This window comes from Hemiscyllium ocellatum, chromosome 9, assembly GCF_020745735.1.
Source record: "Hemiscyllium ocellatum isolate sHemOce1 chromosome 9, sHemOce1.pat.X.cur, whole genome shotgun sequence".
In the NCBI taxonomy this organism is placed as follows: Eukaryota; Metazoa; Chordata; class Chondrichthyes; order Orectolobiformes; family Hemiscylliidae; genus Hemiscyllium; species Hemiscyllium ocellatum.
The window spans coordinates 40,942,616-40,960,274 of record NC_083409.1 but is presented as its reverse complement, the minus strand read 5'-3'; the positions used below and the strand labels follow the sequence as shown (position 1 = coordinate 40,960,274).

Sequence of the window (17,659 nt, the reverse complement as noted above, 5' to 3'; positions counted from 1 at the left end):
GCATTGTGATTTGTATATTGTTATTGCACCATTTCTTTATAAGGTTAATAAAATAAATCATTGATACCTTGTGTTGACCGTTGCAATCCAATTTCTAGAGGTGCACTTCTGTCTATACTTGCAGATGTTGCTGAAAAAACAAAACATCAAATTAAAGAGGTCAAAAAAATCTCCAAAACATTAAGTCATGTTTTTCTTAGCACAATATTGCCAAAGATTTTGTTATTCAAACAGATGATTCAATGTCATGAAACAAAAACAGAAAATGCTGGCGAAACTTTGAATTGTCAGAAGGGTGTCAAAATCTACATTAAATTATTAATATGTGCCCTCCGTCTTGAAATTCCCCCATCCCAGGCAATAGACAACTACCACTGTGAAGCATTTCCAGGTCAAAGTGAGTGTCATGTGTTCAACCAGGCAACCTGGATGGTATTCCAAACACCCATGTCTTGTCCATGATGCTAAGGCACAGGGGTGTCAGGAGTTCAAACACATTGACAGAATTGTAGGCCTCAGGCCTGATCTTATAGCCAGATCTGTCAAGTGCTTGCCAATATGTAGGCAAGGACTGTTTCTTTAACTGGCAAGTTGTGGCTGTAAATGAATGCTGTGCAATCAGCAAGAAACATCCATTCTTTCCACTTTATGAAGGATGGAAAGTTAAAGTTGAAGCAAGTAAAGATGTCTGGCCTGGGATACTATACTGAGGAATTTCTGCAGAAACGTCCTGGGTTCATGATTTACCTCAAACAACTTTTGAACTAAGCAGGACTTCAACTGGTGGAGAGGCCCCACCCCTTCCCCATCACTTCCATTAGATTTCTCAGTGCCTTCAAATTAACTAGGCGAAGTGATTCTTATGTCAGCTGTGTTATTGAGCTCCTTTGTCCATGTTTGGACCAGACAAAGTTTAGTAAGACTGAGAAAAAAATAACCGCTTTCTTCTGTCAATTCATGGTTGAATCGTGACCGGAATGGTGCCTTGAACCAAAATGATCATCATATCCAGGTTAACTGCAACAAACTAGTTTCCTGGTCACAAATGGATATTATCTGACTACGGTAACTTTGAACATTGAACATAAAATACATTGAAGATTCAAGGTTCAAAATAAACAAATCTCTCTGCGCTTTTTATAGTTGTAAAATGGTAGGAATAAAATCTTGAATTTTTGCAGCCACCTGACCAAGTCAGAGAACTTACATAGAGTTGACAGATGCATTGCACGTGTCAACATCAGATGGGGACAGGACTTCGAGTAGCTTTGAATACCCTGCAGCAGAATAACCTACTGACACCAACACGTAGCCTAACAAAAAAGTAGTCACCTGAACAAGCTACCATAAAACATTGATTTCTATTGAATAATTGCCAAGTAAAACAAGGGGGCTCTTCTCTTCTGTAACATTTCATCAGCTTTCATACAGAGCAAAGACAGGAAGTGCAAGAAAGTCAGTAACAGCAAACTGATGAAAGCAGCTACACTGTCCTGGTGGGCAGCAACTTCTGCATTCCAGTGTTCAACAAAAATCTGCTCTACAAGCTCTAACTGTCCACAGAAAGTATCTTTTTTGAAGATCTATTGACAAGTGTAGCTCTCAGAAATGCATAACTTCATCAAAACCATTTATAGATAAGGTCTCACTTGCTTTTACACCAGATGCACTTTCCCTCACTGGAGTCTGTTAATATTTAGTCAGCAACTGAAACTTTGAAGGGAATAAAATATCTTAACTTTCCTATCAAAATATCTGAGAATCAATGAAATAGTAGTTTAAATATTGATAAAATTTATAATTCATACTTACACGTTTCACCATTTAAATAGCTGAGTAGGTCCTTTCTGTCTGGTCTTCGAACTACAGGAATATTCTCTGTCTATTAAAGTAGATTGAAATAGAGCATTATGTCGTTTTTTTTTAAAAAATGTCAAAGTAAAAGTGCAATCACTTATTTAAATAAGGACTCAACATGAAAGATTCAAATATTTGCAATAACAGAAATAGTTTGACTCAGTTTTATTGATCCTTTGAAATTAAACTGAAGTCATTCACTTTCATATCTCATATAGCACATAAAAATCAAGAATAAGAGTGAGGGTTCTGAGAGCTCTGCCTGCCAGGTGTAGGTTCATCCCTTCTGTTTACAATAGCTGCACAGTGGCTGGGAAAAATTATACATTCAAAATGAACTCAAACAAATTCTATACATTACACACAATGCCAAAGTGGCGCATTACTTATGAAGCACAATCTACCTGACCAAGGGGAAGCAATTACATATAGGCAATGTTACTGCACTAGGAATAGTGCAGTATTCCTAGCTAATGCTCTGGAAAGGAAATTTTGAATTAGACTAGGGAATGTGGTGACATGTAAACTATATTAATAAATCTGCGATTAAAAGCTGGTCTAGTAGCAACCATGAAACGATTGTCAGTTACCACAATAACTCATCTGGTTCACTAATATCCTTTAGGAAAATAAATCTGACGTCCTTGCTTGGCTGCTCTACATGTGAGACCAGATTCACAGCAACGCAATGACTCTCAAATGGCGTAGCAAGCCATTCAACTGCATTACAAACGGTTACAAAGTACAAACGAGCAATGAAATTGAATGAAATCACCCGGCATCAATCTAGACACAGTAAACGGCAACAGCAAATCCTCCTCTGTGACTATTTTAGTCCTCCTTAGTGACATTTGGGAGCTTGTGCCAAAATTGGGAGAGCTATCATATAGACTAGTCAAACAATAATGGTATAATCAGAGAGTAATCCTTACAATATTTCAGATACCCTCATTACCATCCCTAGATATGTGCTCTTTACACAACAGATCAAACCAACCAGAAGTGGCACAGTGGTATTCAGTCGAATCACAGTTGTCCTGGTAATTCTCGCGCTGATTCTAGCCATTAAGTCTCATGCTGACTGAATACCACTGCGCTACTTCTTGATTTCTATTCCACTTACTTCCTTGAGATTTCCTTGTGCATGTTTGATCCGATGCCATTAAGCCTCATGGCATCAGATCAAACATGCGCAAGGAAATCTCAAGGAAATAAATGGAATAGATATCAAATAGATCTAACAACTAAAGATTAAGCCCTCAATGGGCCATTACCATCAAACCAGAAGATCAACCCTCATTCAATGAAGTGACCATGAGCACATGCCAGATGCAGTACAAGGCAAATGTAAAAATGAGAGATCCACCAGGTGAAAATACATCATAGCTCTATGAGCATGCCAAACAACAGTAGCAGCCTGCAACAAACAGGGTTAAGCAGCTGCAATGTCCAGACCAGATTCGAGCTCTGCATTCGTCTTACGTCTGTGGTCAGCAAAGTTTCGGAAAGAATTTTGAGGGATAGGATTTCTGACTATTTGGCAAAGCATAGCATGATTAAAGGCAGTCAGCACGGCTTTGAGAGGGACAGGTCATGCCTCACAAATCTTACTGAGTTCTTTGAGGAGGTGACAAGACAGGTCGATGAAAGTTAAGCAGTGGACGTGGTGTATATGCACTTCAGCAAGACATTTGATAAGGTTCCCCATGGTAGGCTCATTCATAAAGTCAGGATGTATAGGATACAGGGAGATTTGGCTATCTGGCTTCAGAATTGGCTGGCTGACAGAAGGCAGAGAGGGGTTGCAGATGGAGAGTATTCTGCCTGGAGGTCAGTGTTGAATGGGGTCCCGCAGGGCTCTGTTCTTGGGCCTTTGCTCTTTGTAGTTTTTATAAATGACTTGGTTGAGTAGGTTGAGGGGTGGGTTAGTAAATTTGCAGATGACACAAAGTTTGAGGTATCGTTGATAGTATCGAGGGCTACTGCAGGCTGCAGCGCGACATTGACAGGATGCAGAGCTGGGCTGAGAAATGGCAGGTGGAGTTCAACCTGGATAAATGCGAAGTGATGCATTTGGAAGGTCGAACTCGAATGCTGAATATAGGATTAAAGACAGGATTCTTGGCAGTGTGGAGGAACAGAGGGATCTGGGTGTGCAAGTACATAGATCCCTCACAGTTGCCACCCAAGTGGATAGGGTTGTTAAGGAAGCATATGGTGTTTTGGCTTTCATTAACAGGGGGATCAAGTTTAAGAGCCATGAGGTTTTGCTACAGCTCTACAAGTCCCTGGTGAGACCGCACTTGGAACATTGTGTCCAGTTCTGGTCGCCCTACTATAGGAGAGATACAAAGGCTTTGGAGAGGGTGCAAAGGTTTACCACGATGCTGCCTGGACTGGAAGGTTTGCCTTATGAAGAAAGGTTGAATAAGCTCGGACTTTTCTCTCTGGAGAGAAGGAGGAACAAAGGAGACCTGATCGAGGTATACAAGATAATGAGTGAAATAGATAGAGTCAATAGCCAGAGACTTTTCCCAGGACAGGATTGAATGGTATGAAGAGTCATAGTTTAAAGATATTAGGAGGAAGGCATAAAGGACACATCTGTGGTAGGTTCTTTACGCAGTGAGTTGTGAATGCATGGAATGCGTTGCTAGCTGTGGTGGTGGAAGCAGAGTCATTGAGCGACTGGTGGATGTGCACATGGATAGCAGTGAGTTGAGGGGTGCATAGTTAAGTTGCTATATTTTACATCAGGATTAACCTCGGCACAACATCGTGAGCCAAAGGGCCTGTTCTGTGTTGTACTTTTCTATGTCCATGTCTATTCCTCCCATTTCTCGTTCAGAATAATGAACAATTGAACAACTAACAGAAAGGGGAGACCCCACAAATATCCTCAGCCTCAATGATGAGGGAGCCCAGCACATCAGTGCAAGAAATCATCCATCTGTAACCAAAAATGGCAAGTGGATGACCCATTTCAGGCTATCGAGTTTCCTAACATTACAGGTGCCAATCTTCAGCAAACTTCATTCAATCCACATAGATACTGTAGACAGACTATGAAACATGACAGCATTCCAGCAATAATACAAAAGTCATGCCTTCCTGAAGCAGCATACCAAAATCAAGCTGCTTCAGCACAGCTACACCACTGGCATCTGACAGGCAACATGGGAATTGTCAAAGTGTATCCCATCTATAAAATGCAAGATAAATTCAATCCAGTTAATTATCACCTTAACAGTCTACTCTCAATCATCAGCAAACAACTTGCTCATTTTTGTTCAATTTGAATTATGTCAGGGCTATCCAGCGTGTGACCTCATTATAGCCATGTTTCAAACACAGACAAAGAGCTGAACTCTAGATGCGAGGTCAGAGTTACTGCCATTCACATCAAGGCAACATTTGACCAAGTGTGGTATTAAGCAGCCCTGGCAAAGCAGGAGTAAATAAGAATCAGGGGAAAGCTCTCCCCAATTGAAGTCATACCAAGCACAAAGAAAATTGCTCTGTTTTTTGGAAGTCAATCATCTCAACAGGAGCTCCTCAAGGTACTTTTGTAGGGCCAAACATCTTCTGCTGCTTCATCAATGACGTTCTCTACATTATAAGAACAGAAGTGGGAATGCTCACTGATGACCGCACAACATTCAGCACTTTCCAGTGACTGAAATAACCCATGTCCATACACAGCAAGATCTGGAAAAGAACCAGGTTTGGTTGATATGACCACCTCCAAACTGTAAGAATGTAACCATCAACTCTGGACATTCAATGGCAATATTGTCACTGGCTCTCCACAATCAGTGTCCTCAGGATACCCACTAACATTCCCTCTAAGCTGCGCAACTCATCAAAGTTCCACGCACAGCAATAGGCATGCCAATCACACCACTTGCTTCTGATTTCATGGAGTCATACAGCTGTACAGCATGGAAACAGACCTGTTGTTCCAATTTGTCCGTGCCGACCACATATTCTAATCTAGACCCATTTTATAGCATTTGGCCCATACCCTTCTATACCCTTTCTATTTATGTACCCATCCAGATTACTTTTAAATGCTGTAATTGTACCAGCTGAGAAGTCACTGCTGCACACAGGCCTCAGCAACCTTTAGAAAGAAAATAAGAAAGGATGCTGGTTGCCACTGACCAGAAACTGAACTGGACCAGTCACATAAATACTGTGGCTACAAGACCAGATTAAATGCTAGGAATTCTACAGCAAATAACTAATCTCGTATCTTCCCAACGCCTGGTCACCATCTGCAAGGCACAAATCAGAAGCGTGATTACACATTCACCACTTGCCTTGATGGGCTCCAAGAACACTCAAGAAACTCAATAACATCCAGCACATCAACTTGATAAGCATCTCATCTCTATGTTCAACACTCACTCCCTTCACCACCAATGCAGAGCGGAAGCAATGGATGCCATCTGCAAGGTGCAGCTGAAGTACCTCACCAATGTTCCTCTGATCACCTTGCATACCTGAAACAGCTATCACCTAGAAGGACAAGTGCAGCAGATGCTCAGAAATGTCACCATATGCAAGTTCCTTTTCAAGCTGCATAGGTCTTGACTTCAAATTTCATTGTTGCTATTTACTGTTGTGGGGTCAAAGTCCTGGCACTATGCAACGTCAATGGTTCAAGACGGCAAACAGCTACCGCATTCTCAAGAATCACTGGGAAACTAGGATTGACCAAATAAATATTAGCCTCGTTAACAATGCCCACTCTCATGAACATATATAAATTAATCTGAATGAAATGAATAGTAAATTCATGGATTAGAACTAACTAAAGTTAATGTAAACAAGAAAATAAGATTTGAAAAAAAATTGTACTCTAGGGTGACAAATCCCCAACGTCTGACTGTTTCCACAATAAAGGTTTTAAAATCAAGATAAGCAAATGTTTTCAGCTGTACTGTATCAAAGCTCTTGTGATTCAGGAAAAACCCCTTTCGATTAGCAAGTTGCAAAGTAATTCCACAAGTTAACAAAATAGGGTGAGGGAAGAGGGACAGGGAAGGACAGAATGATTAAGAACATTGAGAAATTTGAGCTGATTATTGATGGTCAACATGAATTCGTAGTGGGTAGATCATGTCTAACAAATTTAATTGCATTTTTTGAGGAATAACTAAAGTAGGAACAAGGGAATGTCCTTGAATATTATTTGCATAGACTTCCAGAAGGCATTCCATATAGTTCCACATAAAAGACTGTTAGAAAACATTAGCAGCTACAGTAGGATATTAAGCAGGTCCTTTAACCAGAAAGATGTAGCAAAGGATATCCTACAAAGATCTCTGGTGGCCTCAATTATTCAGTATATTTATTTAGAACTTGCAGAACAAAGGAGACAATGACAAATCCAAGACTGTCAATTAAGTAAAGACTCTGAGCATTGCACACAGTGCAAACTGCAACATAACATCCATCATGACATTCATAGAAGTAGTGAAGGTGCTTCAATTAGGTTATTCTTTGATTAGAGAATGGCAATTTTAAGTATTAATCAAACAATAAAGTGCAGGCAATGGTGGAGGTTTGGTGGTGGCTGCTCAAGTAGTGATCTTAATAATCTAGTTAAAAGCAAAGTCATGCAAATAAAAAAAATAGACAATAGGTGCAGGAGTAGGCCATTCTGCCCTTTAAGCCAGTACCACCATTCATTATGATCATGGCTGATCATCCTCAATCAGTATCCTGTTCCTGCCTTATCCCCATAAACCTTGATTCCACTATCCTTAAGAGCTCTATCCAACATAATAAATAAGGACTGGAAATAAAGGAAAATGTCAGCATTGCTACATAAAAATCTTGGATAGACCACAAGAGTTCCTACAACATTCAGGGCACTGCACCTTAGAGAGGATACACTGGACTTGAAAGAAGTCTAATGGAAATTAGAATGTCAAAATACTCCAGAAGTTAGATTATGAGCTGAGATTCCATAAACTAAGCTTGTATTCCATAGAAAAAAACCTCAAGACAGGAATTGATTGATGTTTTCAGAATTTGAAAGAAATTGGAAAAGTTAAGTAAAGATACTTGTTTTAAATGGATATTAATTATTTCCAAGATTGACTGTTTTTAGTTAAGATGTATAGCACCTAAGGTACATTACATCAGTATCCAAAGTTTAGGGCCAAATTATGCAATTAAAATTTGGGGATGTGCAAGACAGCAGTATCAAGAGTATAGAGAAACCTCAGAATGTTACAGAACTATGGGTAGTTTCAAAGATTGGGAATGGCAAAGCCACAGAAAAATTTGAGAACTTATAAATTTGTGATGCTGCTTCACCAGTGCCAATATTGATCAGTAAGCACTGGGATGATGGCAGAGTGGAACTTGTTGAAAGTTAGGACACTGGTGACAGAATTTGCATGGCCTTAAGCAAAGTGGCAAGCACAGAATGATATTACACAAGTTTATTGGATACACTTGTACACAAGTATATTCCAAATATAGTCGAGTTCAGTCATCAGGACCCCATCAATAATGACTATATGCTGACATTTGCTCTTTGATTTAGGTGCATTAATGGATCCCGGGTTATAACGTAGAAAATTCTACATAGCCATGTACACATCGGATCCAAAATGTTACTTTAGGCTTACAACAAGTATACTTACTGCAGCACGTCGCACATATACAGGATGGGAGAGGTGCACATTGTTAAGCAAAAACAATATGGAATCCAGAGTATAATACTCTCTCGGCTGACCTTCTTTTCCCGTCCTATGGAAGAAATAAAATTGATTTAGTGGAGAAATGTATTTCAAAGTGAATATTATAACATAGACAGTTACATTTATTGACTTGGTACCTGTGTATTGAAGAATTGTATTGAAATGTATGATTTCAATGATTAACAGAAATTTCAAGAGACAATCATTGTAAAGGCAGAAAATTTTTAAAATGCAAACATGCTCAACATATAAAAGATGCTGTTATCATTTTCCCATGTGCAAAGCGAATAAAAAGAATGCTATTAGTGGATTACTAAAAATAGATTTAAAAAGCATATGATTTATAAATCAACGTTGCTACTTTCAAAGCCCTTGCTTTTTGGTACCAATTTAAAAGGAGCCAAAGTCAAAGTCAATAATGTAAGGATCTATAATATTTGCCTCTTCGGAAAGTAGATTATAATGAACAACACTAAAATCACTAGCCTCCACTTCTCCATTGTGATATTGGTTCTCAGACACACCAAGAAGCCTTTCGGGAAGTTGACCAAATGCTACATAAGACAGTTGGCCTGACAGAGGTGACTTAGAATCAATCTCCAGGAAGAGATAATCAGTCTCATTTATTGTCAGTTTTCAATCAGTTCATACTTTACAGCCATTTAACAGTGATCTAACAAACAGCTCAGAAGATAATAGGTAAAAACAATGACTGCAGATGCTGGAAACCAGATTCTGGATTAGTGGTGCTGGAAGAGCACAGCAGTTTAGGCAACATCCAAGGAGCAGTAAAATCGACGTTTCCAGATGAAGGGCTTTTGCCTGAAACGTCGATTTTACTGCTCCTCGGATGCTGCCTGAACTGCTGTGCTCTTCCAGCACCACTAATCGAGAAGCTCGGAAGATAATGTCTTACCTGTTGTCAATATAGTTAATCAGTCTTCAGCTAATGTAACTTCACACCTTCCAATAAATTAATAAATTATTTCATGTCACTCAAGTCCATGCCTCTTTGGCTGAAGACATTCGTAGTTAAGCTTTCTTCAACTATTAATAGCAACACAGACTCGTGGCAGTAAATCTACCCAAGATTCTGACAGAATAATTGCTGTGGGTATCCTTTACTATACATAATAAATAAGATTACTGCCAAAAAACTCTACAGAAGTGTTACAATGCAGAAGCCCATCACCAATGCATGTCCAGTCATGCTAGCATTTAAAAAAATCAAACTGCCCAAACAGAAAATTAGATTAGATTACTAACAGTGTGGAAACAGGCCCTTCGGCCCAACAAGTCCACACCGACCCTCCGAAGAGCAACCCACCCAGACCCATTCCCCTACATTTACCCCTTCACTTAACACTACAGGCAATTTAGCATGGCCAATTCACCTAACCTGCACATTTGGACTGTGGGAGGAAACTGGAGCACCCGGAGGAAACCCACGCAGACACGGAGAACATGCAAACTCCACACAGACAGGTGCCTGAGACGGGAGTTGAACCCGGGTCTCTGGCACTGTCTCTGCTAACCACTGTGCCGCCCTGTAAAAGAACCAGGAAAAGGAATCCAGACTGATATAAATTAAGATAACTAGTTCCATAACAAATCAACTACCTGATGAAGGAGCAGCACTCCGAAAGCTAGTGCTTCCAATTAAACCTGTTGGACTATAACCTGGTGTTGAGAGATTTTTAACGTTGTACACCCCAGTCCAACACCGGCATCTCCAAATCGTGAAAACACTCAGGCAATGTAAATTCATGTTATGGTTGAAAGACTACATTCCCCAGCTTTTCTCTTCGAATGCAAAAGCCAAAAAAAGGTATAGGGTATTTTATCTGTAACAACACTCAAGCAAACCATCCCTCCATATAGAAATATCAATGTAAACTATTATATCACTTAATCAGCTTATTAGTTCAGAGTTCAATCCCTTGTTTTTGATGATAAAGGTAACTGAATATGTATAATCATCCAATTTTGTTCCCTGAAAATTTAAAGTGCATGCATCAACTGACTGCACAATTTCTGGCTACACCAATTCCTGAAGCATAACTAATAGCATTTCACCATGCGTGTGATATCTTCCACAATCACCAAAAGACGATTCTTTCTGGACTTCATTCACCTGTCAACTAGCATTAATACATTTGACACTTTGCAGGTTGCTGCACAAACCATACAGACATGGTTTACAGGGAACACGGAGGAGAAGCGTGGAGACAAATTTCTCACATACAAGGAGACAACAGCAGTCAACATGGTTTGAAGCTGAACTGGGGTATTAAGTCCAAATCTGAGCAACACATATCTGATGTAGGAATGGTTGGTCCCCTTCTTTCTCACCAAAATTTGCTTCTCCAGTTAAATACAATGCAACTTTACTTTCCTGTTCTCTTTTTTCACTAAAATAAAGTGGTCAAGTCTGTTTTCCAAATGTTGTCTTCTGTTAAGGTCACCCATGTCATTCATTGCATGAATGAAAAGCTTACTTGTTGAAACAAGGGCATAATTCGCTGTCAAAATAATAATCAGATTCACCATGATTAACCTGCAAGTCATTTAGCAACATCTGGCAAAAATTCCATGATCTGTGAATCAACACAAGCTGGAGCATTTGCACTGCTCAACAGTTAGCTTCACATCATATGGTAACACACCCATAAAATGCCAAAATTCAATGCAGGAAATTATGGCTTATACTTAACTGCTTTAATGCATTTTTATTGACAAAACAACTCCTTCAATTGGCATCTTATCCACCACCTTCAATATTTACTTCATCATCAGATACACAGTGACAGCAGTGCATACAGGAAACTGTAACTCGCCAAGGCTTCTTCAATAGACTGTTCTAAACCCATGACCCATACAATGCAAAATTGCAGATACATTGGACATCACCACATGCAAGATCCTCTCCAAGCTACACACCATCATAATTTGTAGCTATACATATATCTTTCACTATTGCTAGATCAAAATCATAGAATGCCTTCCTTAACATGGACTGCAGCATTCAAGGCAGTGGCTCCCCAGTACCTTCTCAAGAACAAATTAAGCTAGCAATGAAGAGCTGGTCTAGTCAATACATACAAATCTTATATGTTTAAAAATGCATTTACGTTCATTAAATGCCATTGAACCTCCCTGCTCAGAAAGTTGTAAACACATCGTTCTTTATTTTTTCTGTATTTTTGATCCTAGACTTAAATTGATAAAAGGATCGTTTAAAAGCCAAGATCCATGGAAGACTGGTTAGCAAGGTCAGACCTCATGGAATACAGGGACAACTAGCCTTTTGGATACAGAACTGGCTCAAAGGTAGAAGATAGAAGGTGGTGGTGGAGCGTCGTTTTTCAGACTGGAGGCTTGCGTGACCAGTGGAGTGCCACAAGGATCGGTGATAGGGTCCATTACTTCTCATCATTTAGATAAATGACTTGGATGTGAGCATAAGAGGTATAGTAAGTAAGTTTGCAGATTATATCAAAATTGGAGGTGTATTGGATAGCAAAGAAGGTTACCTCAGATTAATACGGGATCTTGATCAGATGGACCAATGGGCTGAGGAGTGGCAGATGGAGTTTAATTCAGATAAATGAGAGGTGTTGCATTTTGGGAAAGCAAATCTTAGGAGGACTTACACACTTAATGGTAAGGTCCTAAGGAGTGTTGCCAAACAAAGTGCAGGTTCACAGCTCCATGAAAGTAGAGTCGCAGGTAGGTAGGATAGTGAAGAAGGATAAATAGACAAATTCTCTTCCCTGGGATGAGGAAATCCATAACTAGATGGCATAGGTTTAGGGTGAGAGGGGAAAGATATAAAAGAGATATAAGGGACAACATTTTCATGCAGAGGGCGGTACATATATGGAAGGAGCTGCCAGAGGATGTGGTGGAGGCTAGTTCAATTGCAACATTTAAAAGGCATCTGTATAGGTACATGAATAGGAAGGGTTTGGAGAGGTATGGGCCAGCTGCTGACAAGTGGAACTAGATTAGGGATATCTGGTCGGCATGGATGAGTTGGGTCAAAGGATCTGTTTCCATGCTGTACATCTCTATGACTCTATGTGGAAAGTGTTGCTGCTTTTTAAAACTAAGTTACCTGGTATTCATTGTAAATACTGTTTACAATGCTGTTTGTACAAGCAGCTGGGGAGTTTACGGCAGATGATCTGGAGCCAGTGAATGCGTGGAACGGGAGCTTCTGCAAGCAACAAGTAGTTGATTGTCATCAACAACTGGGAGTCACCATTCCAAAGATCAAAGGCCTTCTGCCTGCCAATAACTATGTGATTAGTTCCCAGTAGCTCAAGAGCTTGGGTGTGAATGTTTGGTCAGAATGCATCAGACCTCTGAAATGGAAGGAGGTCTCCATTTTTCTGCAGTAAAAACACCTCAAGCCTGAAGAAAGCCAGTTTATTATCCAACACCAGCACGTCCACACCTTGCAGAAAGAAGATCAAGCAGTAGCAGGTGCCAACAAGCAAAAGGGTCTCAGTGAATCTTGTGGATAGGTACCATTGAACTATTCTACTAATCTTTCCCTCCACCCATCAAACCCTCTTTGAGTCAGTGCCTGGAGGGGGAGTTTTATCCAGTATAGTTGTATGTCAATAATTCATAATTCCTTATCTATTTATTCATAATAAACAGCAATTCTTGTGAAGTACAGAAATCTGGTCCATGCTTTGTGTTAACTTGGTTATAAAAGACATAAATTGGAGAATTTTTGAGTACTTTTGTAAATTCTTTAGCAACCACTCTGGAAATAGTGCCGCTCGATTTCTAGCATATTATCCTAGTGAGGCGAAACAAAGGGAATGATTTATAAGGAGGTATTTATTCCAACATATTTATTCAAGATTTTTACTTTTCCCTCTCTCTCAATTCAATTTTTCAATATTTCTTTCTGTACCAGATTTGACTCATCATCCAAAAAAAAAGTCTTCAACACGTTGAAAACAAAACTCCCACTTCCTCAGCAAGAATTCCTTTAAGATAGTCTACTATAATAACAATAATTAAAATCTTTTCAATGAAGAATCTAATCATAATACACATCTCTTCAAACTCTCTCAAGTATCTAATTTTAAATTTTCTTTTGCACTGTTCAAAAACAGAGAAGTATTTCTAAGATTGTTGCTGCAGTAATTTTGCTACTTTGTAACCTAATCCAATTCTATTTAGACAATCTCTTATGCCAATTTATTTCTAACGAACACTTCCATCCTTCTCTCTCAGTCATTACAAACACGCTCATTAATTGTGACTCAACTACATTTATTTCTGTCATTTATTTTTCCCTAACCGAAATCAAGGATCCTAGTTCTGCACACGTGCAATGTTTTTATTTGGATTCATTGGTTTGATGATTTCCTCGTTTATTGCATTGCCATGTCCTAATGTTTCTAATTGAGACATTTTGCTTTAGAGTTTGCATGATTCAGTGAGGATGCTGTAGTCTAATTGGTTGAAGAGTGACACTGTTTTGTGCCCTGCTCTCACAGGTTATAGATTCCTGTCCAGGGTGTCCTCCTGGTTTGTGTATGTGACAATAGCAAGATGATAGTCAAAAGCCACTAGAAGCACAATTCCTTCACTAGTGACTGAAAAATTTGACCTTCTACAGTCAAAATCTGTGCCCTGAACTTCTGTTTTAAAGTTACACAGACTGGTTCTATAATACTAAATAGCTTCAATATTAAAAATGCAGACCCTAATTTAACGTCTATTATGAAGTTAAACAACAAGATAGCATGAAAACAGTTCATGGCAACACTGGATAAGTCAGATTCCAGAAAAATAAATTCCTAATTTTTTCTTAATTTACTAATAATTTTTAAATTTTGATTGCTGTGGACAGTCACTGAATATATTCTTAGGAGGCCAATGGGCTTTTAACAAAAAGAACATTTGTTTAATTCACAAACTAACAGGGGGAAACGCTACATAAAATAGCTTAGAAAGATCTTATGCATTAAAAGAAAGATTTAATCTGCTTTTACAGCAATATCTTTTATAGACTCAATTTAGTTTAATCTCATTCTTATCTTGACCTTCATTTTTTATTCAACTGATGAGATTGTACAAATTTCTTTTCAGCAACTTTCCAAACATTCAGGAGATTGATATTCTCCATATCTGTCTCTTCCAGCGACAGCTATACACAAAGTAATTAGACAATTAGACCATAAGTATGCCATTCTGTCCCTCAAACCAGCTCCATCATTCGAATTGAATTGAATTTACTGTCATGTGTACTGAGGCACAGTGAAAAGCTTTGTCTTGCGAGCAATACAGGCAGATCACAGTTCAATAGCATAGATAAGCAAATAATAGGTAAACAGTGGCAAAAACAAAAACACAGGTACAGGCAAATGCTAAGAGTTTGAGAGTACATTCAGTGTTCTAATAACAGTAGGGTAGAAACTGTTACGAAACTGACTGTTGCGTGTTCAGGCTTCGGTACCTTCTCCACGCTGTTAGAGATTGTAGAAAAACATTGCCAGGGTGTGATGGATCTTTGAGAATGCTGGCGGCCTTTCCATGACAGCGGGACTGGTAGATGGATTTTATGGATGGGACGTTGGTCTTTGTGATTGTCTGGGCCGAGTTAACCACACTCTGTAACAATTTCCAATCTTGAATGGTACAGTTGCCATACCAGGTAATGATACATCCAGACAGAATGCTCTCGATGGTGCACCTATGAAAATTGGCAAGGGTACGCACCGTCATGCCAAATTTTCTCAGCTGCCTTAGGAAGAGGAGACATTATTGGGCCTTTGAAACCAGTGCATCCACATGAAGAGTCCAAGAAAGCTTGTGGTTAATGACCACTCCCAGGAGCTTGACACTCTTCCACTCGTTCCACCTCGTGATGTTAATGTGTAGGGGGGCATGAATAACATCCTGCCAAAAGTCAATAATGAGTTCCTTGGTTTTGCCGGTATTAAGAGTTAGGTTGTTCTAAACGACGATGGATCGATGGGATGAGGGTTGATTGAACATTCTTCACATCAACTTAGTTTTGCCATGACCTTCAATTCCCCACCTGATCAGGAATCTATCTCAGCTTTAAATATACACAAGAAATCTGCCCATACAGCTCTCTGTGGCGAGGAGTTCCAAAGATACTCAATGCTCAGAAAATAAATTCTCTCATCTCAGCCTTAAATTGGTGTCCATTTACTAAGACTTTGCCTTCTAGCCCTACACTCTCATATTCAGGAAAACATCCTCTCAACATTTACCTTGTCAAGCTCCTTAAGAATCCTTTATGTTTCAATGAAATCACCTCTCATGCTACTGAACTTCAGTGAGTACAGTCCCAATCTGTTTAGCCTTTTCTCATAAGATAATCCCTCCATATCAGGGATCATCCTAGCGAACCTTCTCTGAACTGCCTACAATGAAATATTTCTTTGAATAAGGGTGAGAATGTGTATAGGGTATAAGCAGGCAGCAAAACAGTTAAGTTCTGGGTTTTGTGAAACAAAAGGTTCAGCTGAGCAATACTCAGATCAGATAAGAACTTATAGTTAACAATGAGTGCTGGAGGCAAGGGTAATGGGTTAACAAGGTGGAAAAGCTGTCATTACGTAGAGCCATTTAACAATATTGGAAGCATTCGGTATGGAAGGTCCTACTGGGGTTCGAGTCCTCTGGGGTGGACTTTGTGCAGTACTAGGGTTCGACTCCCCTGGGGCGGGTTTGATTGAGGTTCAAGTCCTTTGCACAGAACTAAGGTTCCAGTCTACTGGATGGGTGATTTCAGGTTCAAGTCCTCTGTGCTGAGGCTCAAGCTCTCTATTTTTAAGTGGGATTTGGGTTCTGTGTGTTTAAGTGGAGTTCAAGCCCCCGTAAGGAGTAAAGTGAGAAAGGGGTTGAAGTCCCCTCGTGGTGAAATTTGAGCCATTGCGGGTCTTTGTTCTGGGGTAAGACAGTGGTTTGGATTGAAGCGCCATGTGGTCTGTAATTTCAGTGAGAGAATACTAAAAAAAGAGAAACACCGAAATTAAGGTTTTACCCATATTTAGGTTGAAAAAAGGAAAGTTTCAATGTAGATTGTCCAATGCTGAGAGTATTTGATGTTTAAAATTTTGGTTTGTTAAAATACTGGTTCGAAAAATCCTTTCAAGTAACTGCTTTGCCTTGTTTGAATAAGGATCTCAATTCAATGTGTACATGAGCTATATAATTGGGCAGATTTTGTTTTTACATTGAAACTATACAATATTATGTCCATTTTAAAAGTATCAAACCTGTAGCGCTAAAACAAATTGATTGAGTGCCTTGATCTCCTGATGTGTTTGAAATTCGACAATGCCTGTTTAAAAAGGAACAGTTGGGTCAGTGGTCATGCTTTAACCGGATAAGATTATTGTATTATACTTTTGTTAAGATTTTCTAGAGAATATTAAACTTGAGGCTCAGCTGCTTAAATTCTGTTAATTACTGTTAAGACTTTATTGGCCCCCTTCATAATGCGAATTCAAAAGAATGTTGATTTCTACCAAAGTTGCCACTGTAATTCTACCTGCTTTATTTGGGAAGTTTCATTTGGAGAACATATTTGAAATTATTCAGCATCTGTTTCCTACGAATATTGAGATTTAAATCTGAACTGAAACTGCCTCTTCAATTGCTAAAGCACAGGAAACATTTTGTTGTTTTCTTGCTGCTCTAAACTTCTGAAATACTTATCCTGACACCTTTCACATTAGCCAAATATCAACTTGTTAAAGGAAAATAATTTTTGAACAACCTGAATGAGGTACCCGAGGGTTTGATTTTAGGACCACTGATTGTTGTTTATAATTGAATTGTTTAGGCAGTACAATTTAGAAGTTTATGGATTGGAATAAAATAGGTAATGTCATAAATAGTGAACAGAGTGACAGACTTCAACAATTCAAAGAATTTTGAAATAGGCAGAGACAAATTACTGTAGTGAAATGTGTGACTGTCTTCATTCTGATACCCACCTTGGCAAGGAAGGAATAAGAGAAGAAATGCAAAGATACTTTCAGCAGCTAACACTGTTCAAAGTTTGTGAGAAGATTTGA

General features: G+C 39.1%; 1 protein-coding gene across 1 annotated transcript in view; it reads right to left on the bottom strand.

Annotated features, from left to right (window-relative positions):
- The window catches only part of cdc73 (cell division cycle 73, Paf1/RNA polymerase II complex component, homolog (S. cerevisiae)), a 322,523-nt gene that overhangs the window by 275,531 nt on the left and 29,333 nt on the right, over positions 1 to 17,659 (bottom strand). Inside the window, exons 2-4 of the mRNA XM_060830176.1 lie at positions 8,520 to 8,625; positions 1,813 to 1,882; positions 68 to 130 (exon numbers count right to left, since the gene is read on the bottom strand). Coding sequence (XP_060686159.1) covers positions 68 to 130; positions 1,813 to 1,882; positions 8,520 to 8,625 — 239 coding nt within the window. The remainder of the gene's footprint in view (positions 1 to 67; positions 131 to 1,812; positions 1,883 to 8,519; positions 8,626 to 17,659) is intronic.